The sequence below is a fragment of the Electrona antarctica genome, assembly GCF_951216825.1.
Source record: "Electrona antarctica genome assembly, chromosome: 22".
Classification (NCBI taxonomy): domain Eukaryota; kingdom Metazoa; phylum Chordata; class Actinopteri; order Myctophiformes; family Myctophidae; genus Electrona; species Electrona antarctica.
This window is the reverse complement of record NC_136805.1, coordinates 22,191,135-22,204,094: the sequence shown is the minus strand read 5'-3', so window position 1 is coordinate 22,204,094 and position 12,960 is coordinate 22,191,135. Positions and strand designations below refer to the sequence as shown.

Below are 12,960 nucleotides of genomic sequence, written 5' to 3'. Positions count from 1 at the left end.
AGATTCAAAATTCACTTGTCTTAAAGAAAGGCTGAGGAGCTACTGTACTGTACCTGTTTGCCTCTGTGTGTCCCTTGACAGGTGTGGTATTTGTAAGGGAGAGACACATCTAGATTTTGTCAAATCATTTTTTTTATCATGTGCAGAGTGCAGACCTTCGTAAAAGTGGACTCACTAACAATTACAGTAGCATATCAACTGGTAGATAGAGGTGGGTTTATTATGAAAATACATTTGCATGAATACTGTAATTACTGTGTACATTACCATTCCGATTAGTGATTAGTGATTTGAAACTATAAATAACACAATAATATAATATCACATATTTATCCAGTGTAGGTCCACAAAATATATATTGTAAAGTAAATATCTAAACACATTTAATGCATTTACAACAATGCATTTTATGATGTTATATTCCTGTCAACATTAGCATAGGCACACATCACAAGTAGCCAAGGTGGATTACAATTCTTCTTTTAAGTGGAATGAATTCATTCCAACTGAATGAACTGTCACACGTTATTTCAGTACAATGACCTTCATGATAGAAGGATGAAGATATGGGAGCTCTATTGTCAATCTCTGTTTCAGATATCCACCACACAGTCAGGAGAGTTGGTCCTGATGGCATCAGATATCACCTTTGCCCCAGATTGTCCAATGGCATTTCCCTGCAAGCTACAGGGTTGATTTTGGCATTAGCAAAATGGTAACACATATGACACATTACATGTAACCTACAACAGTCAATAATGTGAAGAGGTGGAGGACTCACTTTATGTATGTCAGCTGGTGGTTTCCTTTCAAGGCTGTGGCAATGAATATGGCTCCATCCATACCCAGAGAGTTCTCCTGTAGACTAAATACAACAGATTAACATGCATAAATATACACACACACAGAGAACACTCCTGTCATCACATGCAAGACAATTATCCTGTTAATAGACCAGTCAAAAAATACATTCCCTATTTCCTTTACTGATCAATAATCAATATTACCAAATGGCACACACAGTGCTCTGCTATGTGATCCACTCACTTCAAAGATTTGAGGCTTCTATTGTGTTTCAACGCATTGGCCAGGGCCTTGGCTCCCTCCATCCCTACACAGTTTCCTCGCAGGCTGAAACACAGTGGACACAACGTGATATTAGGGCCAAAAGAATAGAACAAGAACCACAATGTAACATTGGGGAGGAAATGCAGTTTCATCTTCTGGTCAATTTACCTTGTGCAATCACAATAATTATAGACAAACTGCTAGAATGTGGCAGCAGATTCTCACTAGTGATTTCTTATGGCAGGCAAATGTAAGTGTTTTCAAGGAATTGAATGCCTGGGAGAAAATTGTTAAGGAGAAAGACGTAAGGTGCTGCTGGTGTGCCTCACCGTTGTTTGTACGTGACCAAACCATTCTGTGAACCATTGATAGTTGATGTTTTCGGCTCTATTTAATTTTCTTTGTACCCAGATAAACTCCAATGCCTCCTCAACCATCAATTCTACCAAACCATCAACAGCAAACATGTGTCTATCTATAGTGGCCGAGTTTCATCAATTTCTGACATGTGGCATGTCAAACATTGCACAGTGAGCTCTTTCAGCACTCAGCAGCAAGGTGACGCTGACTGATGACCAATCAACTGATCAATCAACTGACCAATCAACTGACCAATCAACTGATCAATCAACTGATGACCAATCAACACAAGCTTATCCTTGGCTCGATACAAGTGTGCCTGAAGTAAGCTAGGGCCTTCCTTGTTCTTCGTCATTTGTTGTACTGAATGGGATGTTAATGCAAGTTGCATTGTCTGGGGTTTACAAAGAGGGGTTCTAAGACAAGCAGATATGGCCACATAATGAGCATGGACAAAGGTCATGTGACCAAAAGAGTTAATAAGCAGAGTCACAGATATGAACTTACTCTAATGTATGTAGGGCTTTGTTGCACATCAGAGCTTCTGCCATTGCAATGGCTCCAGTTCCCCCTGCTGAGACACCCTGGAGACTAGAGAGATGATGCATAACACACACACATAAACATGCATAGTCATGCACATTCACAAACCATTGATAAAAAATGTACTTTACGAAAAAGGAGAACCCTAACATGTTGCAATGATCAGATTTTCTATTGCTTTTGGTCAACCTATTGTTTACAGTCATTCGTATGTAAAAGTGCCACTAACCATAAAGTGCACAGAGTTGTGTTGGTCTTCAGGGCCTCAGCGAGAAAAATAACTCCTTCATCTCCGATTGCATTCTCTTGTAAACTGCAGCACATATGGACATGCACAGACAGAGAACAAATCCGTCAACCATATTGAGTTTTTCACAGCATTATCATTCTCTAACAGGTAATCTAAAATGTCCACTGTCAGCTGCCACTTTCAAAGAATAATGAAAATAGATATGAATGGGATACAGGCCAAGGCAAAGACAAAAAGATGTGAAAACTATAGAAGTAATGTATAATGCTGCAAATGGAAATGTTGAGTTTCTTACTCCAGGAGTTGAATTGTGGAATTCGACATCAGTGCCTGAGCCAACGCTTTGGTGGCAGTGGACTTGATCAAATTCCACTGTAGACTGGCAAGAAGAGAAACACTGTACATTAAATTGCGCGTGGGTGCATGTGCTCGTGTGTGCGCACATGCATGTGCGTCGTCATTTGTTTTATGTTTGGTGCTGGAATTTGTTTACATTTTTCCCTTGTTAATTTGTTGCTTTTATTTTTTTGTGGTTCCTTCATTGTGAAGGCATACATATATGTTTTCCCTTTCCCCTCTATGGCACGTTCTATGAACTAAATATGACGAAACTGTTATATTGTTAATGTGCAAAAAAAAAAAAAAAAAGTTAAAAAAAATAAACTCACTGTAAAGAAGTGAGAGCTCGATTGACCTTTACTGCTTCAGCTATAGCTTTCACACCTTCATCATGCAACAGGTTTGCTGTTAGACTGGAACAAAGCAACACACAAGTAAGTAAGTAATAAGTGTTTATTTCATGAAATAACAGACTCGTGCTAGTCAAGTTTTTGGCAGGTTCACACAATGAATCAATGTTTTATCATTAAACATAACGTAAAACAAATGTTTCTGCTTTCCAATTTCTCTCATATAGCCGCTGCCTACCCAGTGCTTACCATAGGCCCAGCGGTCCCCACACTTGTTTGTCCGTGCACCCCTGTTACCGGGATGCACACGCAGATTAGACACACCAACGGTCCAACATGTGGTCAAACATGTGCTGCCCCGTGCTTGCGGTTAGCGCCCCTCACTTCACACCCGTGTGAAGTGAGGGGCGCTAATATATTAAAGTCTAATTCATGTTGATTAGTGTTGAACAAGTTGAACGATTACTATTGCAATTTCTTTTGGGCAAAAACTTAGATTGACTAGCGGCCTATTAGGTTTTGAGGTAGATTGTTGGTCTAATGACAGTCAGAGACTCTGCTGCCCCATCTGGCGGAGTCAGGTTAAGTCGGACCAATAGTATGTTTAAACTAAAGTCTGTACCCCTGATACCTCCTGCCCTAGCTGGCCAAAAATGATAGTTTTTTTAATATGATTATGGCAAATAATCACAGAATGTCACTGCACTGTGAGACATGCAGCTGCTGTATACTCCCACAGCTGTTCTATACTTCTCCTTACAACAGTGTTTACCTGGATTTTGCCGTTTGTGTTAAATAACCATAAAACCACCATTACCCTTTTCATGTCACGCACCCCCTAGACCTAGAGGGTGTTCATGCACCACCAGGGGTGCACACGCCACAGTTTAGGAACCCCTGGCCTAGGGGGTAGACGTACCCCCATTTGAGAGAAACACTGGTCTAAAGAAGCATAGAGTTATATTTTTGAGGGGCGCTAGCCCCTCCTATATACAGGTTTAATGTTTGTTTTTAGTTCAATGTTTGTTTTACATCATCATGTTGTAAGATGATAAGAGCGCCCCTCACTTCATACGGGTGTGATTTTTATAGTCAGTGTTGATCTTCAACACCATATTAGCTAGCCTTGAGCCTTGAGCCTTCAGCCTTGACTGGTATACTCTGGATGGAGCATGTGTGTGTACAGTGTAGGAATTGCCCTATCTCTGCATGGTGCATGTGTCTGACTCACTCCAGGTTCCTTAGAGAGCTGTTCTCTCGGAGGGCATGGGCCATTTCCTTCGCCCCCTCCACCCCGATGGAGTTCTCCCGCAGGCTAACAACAAAGGGACACAAATGAAGTGGAGAACAACAGGAGGTAACTCTTCACCAAAACCAGAGGCTTTTGGTGAAGCGTTACCTCCTGTTGTTCTCCCCCTCGGGTCAAGACATTTTAGCCTCACACATTATCTCCAGCGCACTAACTCACATGTACAGATAATTAACCATTTTAACCCAATACATTTTCTTATTCTATTCCGGCCAGAGTCCTGAAATGCATACCGTAGTTCCCCACATCTTCCAGTTTCTCTACACTGCATCTAATTAAAGCAATAACAACAACAAAAAACAACCTAAAATGTTTTATTATAAAACAGTCCTGGCATTCAGCATGCTCTAAAATACTGTCATCAATGTTTTATGGCTTCTTTTGAAGATGGAAGATGCTGCCATGGGGAGATTACAGAGAAGTCAACATGATGTTGAGAGCAGCATGATATGGAGGGGTTACTCACTTTAAGGTAACAAGGCCGTGGTTCAGCTTCAGTGCCTGGGTTAAAGCCGTCATCCCCTTGTTACTAATGGAGTTACTCTGAAGGCTGGCAACAGACCAAAATACAACAAGGGAACATGTATGAACAAAGTGTGACATGCCACTCGACAAGAACGTCTCTTTAACTGAAAAAAGTGACACTATTTTCAGTTGAAATGTAAATTCTGTTTGTCTAGAATTTCATCACATGACAATGATGAAACTGTTGCTGAGAATAAATCAGGCTTTAAGACACAGCAGCAAATGACCGGTTATCAACACTGTATGACCAACAAACAATGCAAGTCAAAACCTTTTAGATCAGTGGTTTTCAACCAGTGGTCCGGGGACCACCAGTGGTCCATGACAACCTTGAGGGGGTTCCAGGTGGTCCCCAGCTAAATGATAGAGAGTTGGTAACCAAATGGACCCTTAGTTATAGATCTTTAACTCTTGAGAGCGTAAAATGAAACTAAATGGACCCTTATGGGTCCAATTATTGTTAAACATCTGCATTACTAAATTTACAAGAAGTCTACACAATTAGAGAATGTAGAAGAATTGTTATTTTGATCAATGTTTGCCTGTTATCTTTCCTATGGTACCAACATCAATACAGCATGGAATTGTTGGTCTGAGAGGCAAAATCTCATCAAATGGTGGTCTGTGGCTCAAATGCCAAATAAATAATGGACCTTGATATAGTGTTTTATTGATTGAAGATGAAGTGTACTGACTTCAGGGAGATAAGTGTGTGGTTGACTTCCAGACTCTGGGCCAGGGCAACTGCTCCTTTGTCCCCCAGCTGGTTGCTGCAGAGGCTAGTGACATGAAAAATAAATGTGGTTAGTCTCTTGGAACTGCTGGCGTCTCATATTTAGAGTAGGCTACTTACAGTACTGTAATATGGTACAGTAAACAAATGCCCATGGTAACCAAGGAAGCTCCTTTCAACTGCAGCTTCACTATTGGTGGCAGCGGTGGCCGAACGGATAGCGGAGCGGTCTTGATACCGGAAGGTTGCCAGTTCGAATCAGCGGTCCGACACGTTAAAATTACCACCGCTGAAGTGCCCTTGAACAAGGCATTGAACCACTACGATGAAATGTGTTCTATGAGCAGGGCCTGGCTGGAAACAAGTTCTTGAGCTTAGCCCAGATACCCTGGGTAAATATAGTAATCATTTCATTTCATACCTGTACATGTACAGTACAAGCATACTGTATGTAGGGAGTGTATAGCAGTGATATTGAACTGGCGGCCCGTAGGGCACGGCTGCGTTTTTCAGATATTTAGTATAACAGTATGTTATACTGTTACTAGCCCTTACCCGTTGTGAGATATTGCCCCCCCCCCCCCTTGTGGCCGTGGGGGTACTGCGCCCTGTGTGTGTTTTCGCATTTTTAATTCACTAATAAATTCATTATTAATCTATAATTTGTTAAATTGAAAAAAGGGCTTCGTAAAGACCTCCATATTATTATGGTCAATGCCTGTGTGAAAAGTGGGAGTGATTGGTGCAGGCAGTGAGGAGCTACGGCAGTGTTTCTGACACACATTCAGACATTCAGACACACATTCAGACATTTGGTTAATTATAGTATGATGATGATGATTATAGTATGATGATATGATGATTATAGTATGATGATATGATATGATGATGATAAATGTATTATATATTATAGCACATTTATACTAATGGTGCTGCATTGCTGGTCTGTGCTATTTAATTTGATGTTAAATGTAATTTTAATTAGATATATGAAATATATACAGATATGTTACGGTCATACATCAGTTCTGTAAGGGTCCGGTTGATTTTCAGCGCATCAGCAATCCATTTGGCTCCATCCGCTCCAATTGAATTCTTCTGAACACTGGAATAATCACAGGGAAATCATAGACAGAAATGTAAGAATGTGGGAAAGACACATTCATACAATTGCAACTCCATATGTGTATAGATAGATAGATAGATTCTTTATTATTGTGTCATGCACCCAAGGCGCCCAGCCCACATGGACTTATAGGACACACCACAAATCATTGCGTCAGTATTGCATTGTGTACAGGAAACAGTTTTCTTTCTTTCTTTTTTTTTTCTTTTCTTTACACAAACAAAACATTCTGCCTTTTTTCCCACGCTTTGCATACAAAGTCTGCTAAAGCAAAAATACCTTTCCTAAAACAAAATTCCAACTTTTCGTAGTCCTCTAACCAGAAAAAGTTAACACAGATGGTTGTCATTTTACAAAATAATACATGTCTTAGTTCTTCATATAATGGGCAGTAAAACAAAAAATGAATTTCATTTTCAATTTCTTTCAAATCACACAGTAAACATACTCTGTCCTCCTCAGGAGTACCAATGAATCTACCCGTTTCTAAAGCTAATGGTAAGGTCCCAGAATGCAGCTGTGCACAAAAAGATCTCTGACTTTTGGATACATTTTGTGTAACATAAATGTATACTATAGGCCTACTTGGCTTGCACACTTGCAACATGTGCAATAAACCCAGTGTCAGACACAATATGTAAGAAACACAACTCAGTTCTTATAAACTTAAATTAAACTCTCTTAATGTATGAGTGTGTGTGCCTCACTCTCTCTTTGCGCGCACGCACGCACGCACGCACGCACGCACGCACGCACGCACGCACGCACGCACACACACACACACCCCCCCCTCCAAGCTATGTCATTTCAGTTGCTTGGTTGTAACTTACTTCAGCAAAACAAGCTTGCGGTTGATCTGCAGCAACTCAGCCAGAGCCCGAGCACCCTCGTCCTCTATGGAGTTGTTCTGGAAGCTGGCATGCAATGACAACAATGAGGCATAACACATCTAACACTAAATAGTGATTTATTAGTTGCACATGTCCAGTTTCCCAAACAATAGTTCAGATAGTAACGTCCTACATTAAAAAATAAAAGAAAGTATATATAGTATGTATGTATGTATGATCTGCTACACAAGATCTGGTGCACAATGCAGTGAACGCACCAAATCGGGCCAGTGACAGAAAATGCTATTCTGGTATTGTGCAAGCAGCTGATGTTGCTCGATCCTGTCACAAAACATTTCACTTACTTGATTGACAGCAGGACTTGGTTCATTTTGAGGGCTTCTGCCAGAAACCTAACTCCCTTGGAACCAATGTTGTTGCTATGGACACTACAACACAAAAAGATGGTTGAGGCCCTGATGAAGACCGTATAGGTCGAAACATGTCAGTTCAATAAAGTTTTCCTCCTTTTACACATTAAGTGTGCCCGGATCTCCTCTTTGTTCTATAACAAAAAGATGGTTATGTGGCTACAGGAATGGTACAATAACAACTGAAACTACTAAATTAAGTGAGGAAAGCACTGTGGTTTATAATGTCACAAGAAAATTAGGCAGACAGTAAGAAGTACTGCTATAAAGGTCAACTGCAGGTGACTGTTGTTAAATGCTTTATGTATCATTAGTATTTGTATTGTGTATACTTATCAATCAATATCATTACTGAAGCAACGTTGACCAACAATAATGCAGAGTACCATTTATTTGTATAACTAATAATAATGGCAATCATAGTAGTATAGCATCAGACATACTAGTATCCTACTCACTCTAGTGTGGTTAGGGTCCTGTTAACCAAGAGAGCACGGCTGAGGGCTTTGGCACCTTTGTTACTGATCTTATTCTCTGCAAGACTGGTAGGATAAAGGAAATTATAGGTTTGTGGTTTATTTATAGGATTATGGTTTAGGCTGCTACTAAATCAAAAGAACAACTATCTTTTGATTGGAAATGGATGTGTTTTTAGTGTTATATAATTTCCTTCAAATGATAAATGAATGCATAGAATGAATACAACGCTCTGTATCGATGCAAGCGTGACCTAACCTCAACTTCTGGATATGGCAGTCTTTGGAACTCAGCAAGCTTCCCAGCAGTTCCATGACATCATCTTTGAGGTGATTCTTCTCTAGTCTGAAAAACAATTGTTTTCAATACTGAATAAGATTTTCTATAGATGAACAACAATCGCACAGTTTCTGGATTAGTCCATTAAAAATCACACTTGTGTGAAGTGAGGGGCGCTCTTATCATCATACATCACATTCCGTGCTCAGCCAATCAAATCACAAAAGTCATTCCGGCCAATCAATGTTGGCTGTTCTGCCCTCACTTTTATCCTCAATATGTACTTTGCTCAGCCAATCAAATCATCAGTATGGGGTGATCAGCCAATCACAAGCCAATGTTTGTGTTCACACAAACACACAAAGCTGGGCATAGGAGGGCCCTCAAAAATAAAACGTTTTCATCCTGTGAATGCTCAAAATGTCATATGAGAATGCTTTATTAATTGAGGCTCTAACCTTAGACAGCTGCAGTACAGCAGCTGTGGGAGCAGACATTTAACAGTAGTGTAGGTCAAACAAGCTGTTAGGTTGACCTCTTCTCTGCACTCTGTGGACACGTGCAGTAGATAGGCCAACACCACACAATGGGCATGTGTCAACTTCCCACCCAGGCTGCCAGCACGTAGATCTGCCTCTACACTCCTCATCAGCTCTACATGCTGCAGCTCCTGCAGACAGTAGGCTAGATTGACTGCACGCAAGGAAACCACAGCGCTCCCATGTGCCAAGAGACCTTGCAGAAACCCTGCCGCCCATGCCTTCTGGCTACCATCGTCTTTCCCAAGGGCCAACAGCCCTGCAATAGGTTTTGCAGCTTCCGTGCACAGCAGTCCTGTCAGGAAACGCACAAACAGATCCAAATGCCCAGCATCGTCTTGCTGAGAGTGTTGTAAGGCGCTCCTGAAGTGGTTCTGGAATCCGATCTTTGGCCAAGACATTGCACTCTCTGAGAACATGTCAAAAATGGCCCGCTTAGAGGAGACATGGTAGAAAGTAGCTGCCAGGAACTCCTGTATGGTCAAATGCGTAAACCGGTACACTGTGCAGATGATGGACTCCTCGTGAATAAGGATTCCAGCACCAAGACTGCTCTGGGTGGATGGTAAATCTACTCCATAGGTCTTGAGGTCCTGCTCACTAAATGTGTACTTGTGCTTGAGGAGCCCATAGAATGCCAGCCGCCCGAGACTCCCTAGCAGCTTTCGATTACTTCCATGGAGATGATCTACCTTTACAGGTTCCCTGCCTCTTGGTTCACCTACTTCTGCCTTCATGGCACAGAAGTTGCCATATAGTTCTGTACATGTCCTTGGGAGGCCTTCCTGGGTGGCTGTCTGCATGAGGTACCTCAAAGTATCGGTTACCAGCTGACAAATTCTTGGCACATAAGACATCAACATTAAGATCTTATGGGACTCTAAGTGTTCCCATATTTTATCGGCAAAATCCCTTTCCAAAAGGTAGTGGTTTAGGAAGGTATGGATATCCTTTGGGCTAAAGCCTGGGATCTCAGTCACCCGGTCAACCAATCCTCCGGGGATTAGTGAAGCCATTGTCGGCCTGGAAGTCACCCATACTGTAGCCTCCGGGAGCAGATTCCCCTGGATGATGTTGGTGACCAGGTCATCAATGGACACCTCTTTCGTGGGGTCAGTGCAGGGTGCTGCATCAGAGAAATTCAAACGACAACGGAATTCATCTAGGCCATCGAATATTAGCAACACCCGACAAGAGCCGCTCAAAACCAGACTAGGGTCTGGTAAATGAGGAAAGGCTAGCTTGATCAGCCTCTCAGCTGAAATCTTCTCCAAACAGTTAAGCTCCCAGAATTGGAAAGGCAGGACAAAGCTCACATCTGTGCAAATAGACCCTTGGCCCCATTGCCTGATAAAGTGTCGAACCAAGGTACTTTTGCCAATCCCTGCCACACCCACTGTCACGGAGACCCTAGGAGGCAAACTGACCCGTGTCAGAGGGTCAAACAGTTTTAAAAGACCAAGCTGTCGAATGAGACTTCTCCACTGCAGTGTACCGCCTTGAGTGGCTGCCACCTGCATGAGATCATGTTCCTTCTGCTGGAGGTCAGAAGGCCCATCAACCAGAAGCAAGGCTCGGGAAGAGACATTCAGGCTGGGGTGACTGATGGACTCCCTAGCTTTGTGTTGGCTGTACTGCTGTAAAAGCACCTCCTTGTGTTCCTTCACCATGGGGTCTGAAAAGAAAAGACAAATGGACTCATGTCAATCATACAGGGATGGCGGAAATGAGTAAGGTGTGACTGTTTTTAATATCTGTGCCACGTACAGAAAGCAAATGATTGTTCACCCTCAAATTATTTTTACATTTATATACAGTTACCTGTAACCTACAGGTCCATTACCATGTTTTGTGATGAGCTGGGATATCACAGAGTTGGAATTCTCTATATAGGCTTGAAGAGCATCTGAGCTTTGAGGGTCCTTGCTGGTAAGGATGGTGGTGAACATGTCAACTCGCTCGTGCAACTGGCCAGGGGCAAGGATGCGGGTCTCCTCAGCTACACTCAGTAGACCCAGCATTCTCATGTGGGCTAGCGCACCCTCCAGGAATGTGGTTGTAATAAAGCGCTGAAACTGCTGCTGATGCTTGTGGATCCAACCAGTGTCTGAGCCAAAAGAGAAAAGAGTAGAAAATCAGAAGTGGATCCAAGTCACTGGACAGTGGACACCATAATGATAGCTTTTGCAGCACATCGCAAACTGAGATTCCTTTGTCAAATGTTGGATTTACACGAATTCAAGTTAAAACTTGGCAAATTGCCAGGTGACAGAAAATCTGTTTTCTTAAGTGAGCGGGTGATCTATACTGAATTTATGCTATGGTAGGAGGAAGAGTAGTGAAGACACAGGACATGAGTCAGGGCTTCTTCAATAAGATAAAGTGACCTTTATGATACCTTCCATTTCCTCCTTTGTTGAACAGCAGGATGTAGATTGGAGGTCCATATAGCAATCTGCCTGCCATGTAATGCACTTACTTCGGTCCAGGAACGAATCGTAATGGGTGTCCCTCTCCATAGGAGAGTGGAATGATTCCTACCTTTGATGTATTCCTATCTGAGCCTCCTCACCCTATGCCTGTAACACATATAAAGATACAGTAAACTTAACATATTTGTATATGGTAAAGAATAATGGATGGTGATGATGAAGGAAGATCAGAGTGCTATTTGACAGGTCAATATATTCAAGACGTTGTTACTGTCAGTGATTGCAGTTGCCTTGAAATTGCTCTCAGACAACACAGGCGTAGCACTGAGGTCTGTCCCCTTTATAAGTGACACCGTTTCCTTCACTCTGAGGAAGGCCTTTGGGCCGAAACGTTCATTGTTGCTGCTTCTGCTGGGGGGAGAACTCTGAATAATCCTAAATGCAAGTGGATAAAAAGTGAGTGCTGGTATTCCTTTCTATAGACTATTTCTACCAGAACCATGCACCCGACATTATCTTACTGTGAACTACTCATATGTGGAGATGTCTGTTCCTGGCTGTCCACCTGTGTCCCTTTTATGTCATCAGTATTTGCCAATATATTGGAATGCCCATATATGGGCATATTCGTTGGAGTGGCGGTTCTGGACAACCGGAGATCCGAAACTACTCGGCGGCTGGAACCTCACTACCTCATTTCAGTGCACGGAATACACGCAATTGCAGGAACACAATCATTATTGACGTAAGCACAGCATGCTCTGTACAGTACAGCATTGACTGGTGTGTCTGTTAAACAGCAAAACATGTCTTTCATCACATTTGAATGATACGTAGCTTGCAGAGTTCAGTCAGATATACTCGAGCGGCTTCATGTTAGGATCAAGTGCGCATACATATTACTCGAGGGGTTAATACGCTGCATGTGGGTTTATACAGTGTTTGCAAGACCCACATGTCATACACTGACGTGGCAGTCAGTCACCAATTGGACGGGGTATTTAAGCTCACCTAGACTGCTGTTCCCCATGGGGGGTTGTTATTGTATATCTATCTCCCTGCTCTTAATGTTTAAGGATGGTGTGTAATTGTGCCGAGCAGAGAGAACACCAAGATAAAATATTATATGCACACTTGTATTCTCAATCTATAATAAATATTGGTTAAATCTATTTGTGAGTTATCTGACTGAAAGGGGTTATTCAAACTTTGAATTCCACTCAGTGGGTGAGGTGATGCGCTAGTAATATGACACTGTACAATGTCTGTCTCAATGGAAGATATGATCTTGCATTTTATCATCATCACATATGGGACCAGTAACTGAAATGAGATTGCTAGTAACATTAGAGCCATTCGTTTAAAAGCT

General features: G+C 42.0%; 1 protein-coding gene across 1 annotated transcript; it reads right to left on the bottom strand.

Moving 5' to 3' along the window:
• Nucleotides 1–223: 223 nt before the first annotated feature.
• nlrc3 (NLR family, CARD domain containing 3) lies at nucleotides 224–11,678 on the bottom strand (the record flags this gene model as incomplete). Its single annotated transcript, XM_079492604.1, has 18 exons — nucleotides 224–684; nucleotides 782–865; nucleotides 1,048–1,131; nucleotides 1,936–2,019; nucleotides 2,201–2,284; nucleotides 2,517–2,600; nucleotides 2,890–2,973; nucleotides 4,142–4,225; nucleotides 4,686–4,769; nucleotides 5,440–5,523; nucleotides 6,499–6,582; nucleotides 7,434–7,517; nucleotides 7,799–7,882; nucleotides 8,323–8,406; nucleotides 8,600–8,686; nucleotides 9,079–10,834; nucleotides 11,003–11,266; nucleotides 11,558–11,678. The coding sequence occupies 18 exons, from the start codon at nucleotides 11,676–11,678 to the stop codon at nucleotides 594–596; spliced, it is 3,411 nt and encodes a 1,136-aa protein (XP_079348730.1). The 3' UTR covers nucleotides 224–593.
• Between the last annotated feature and the right edge of the window lie 1,282 nt (nucleotides 11,679–12,960).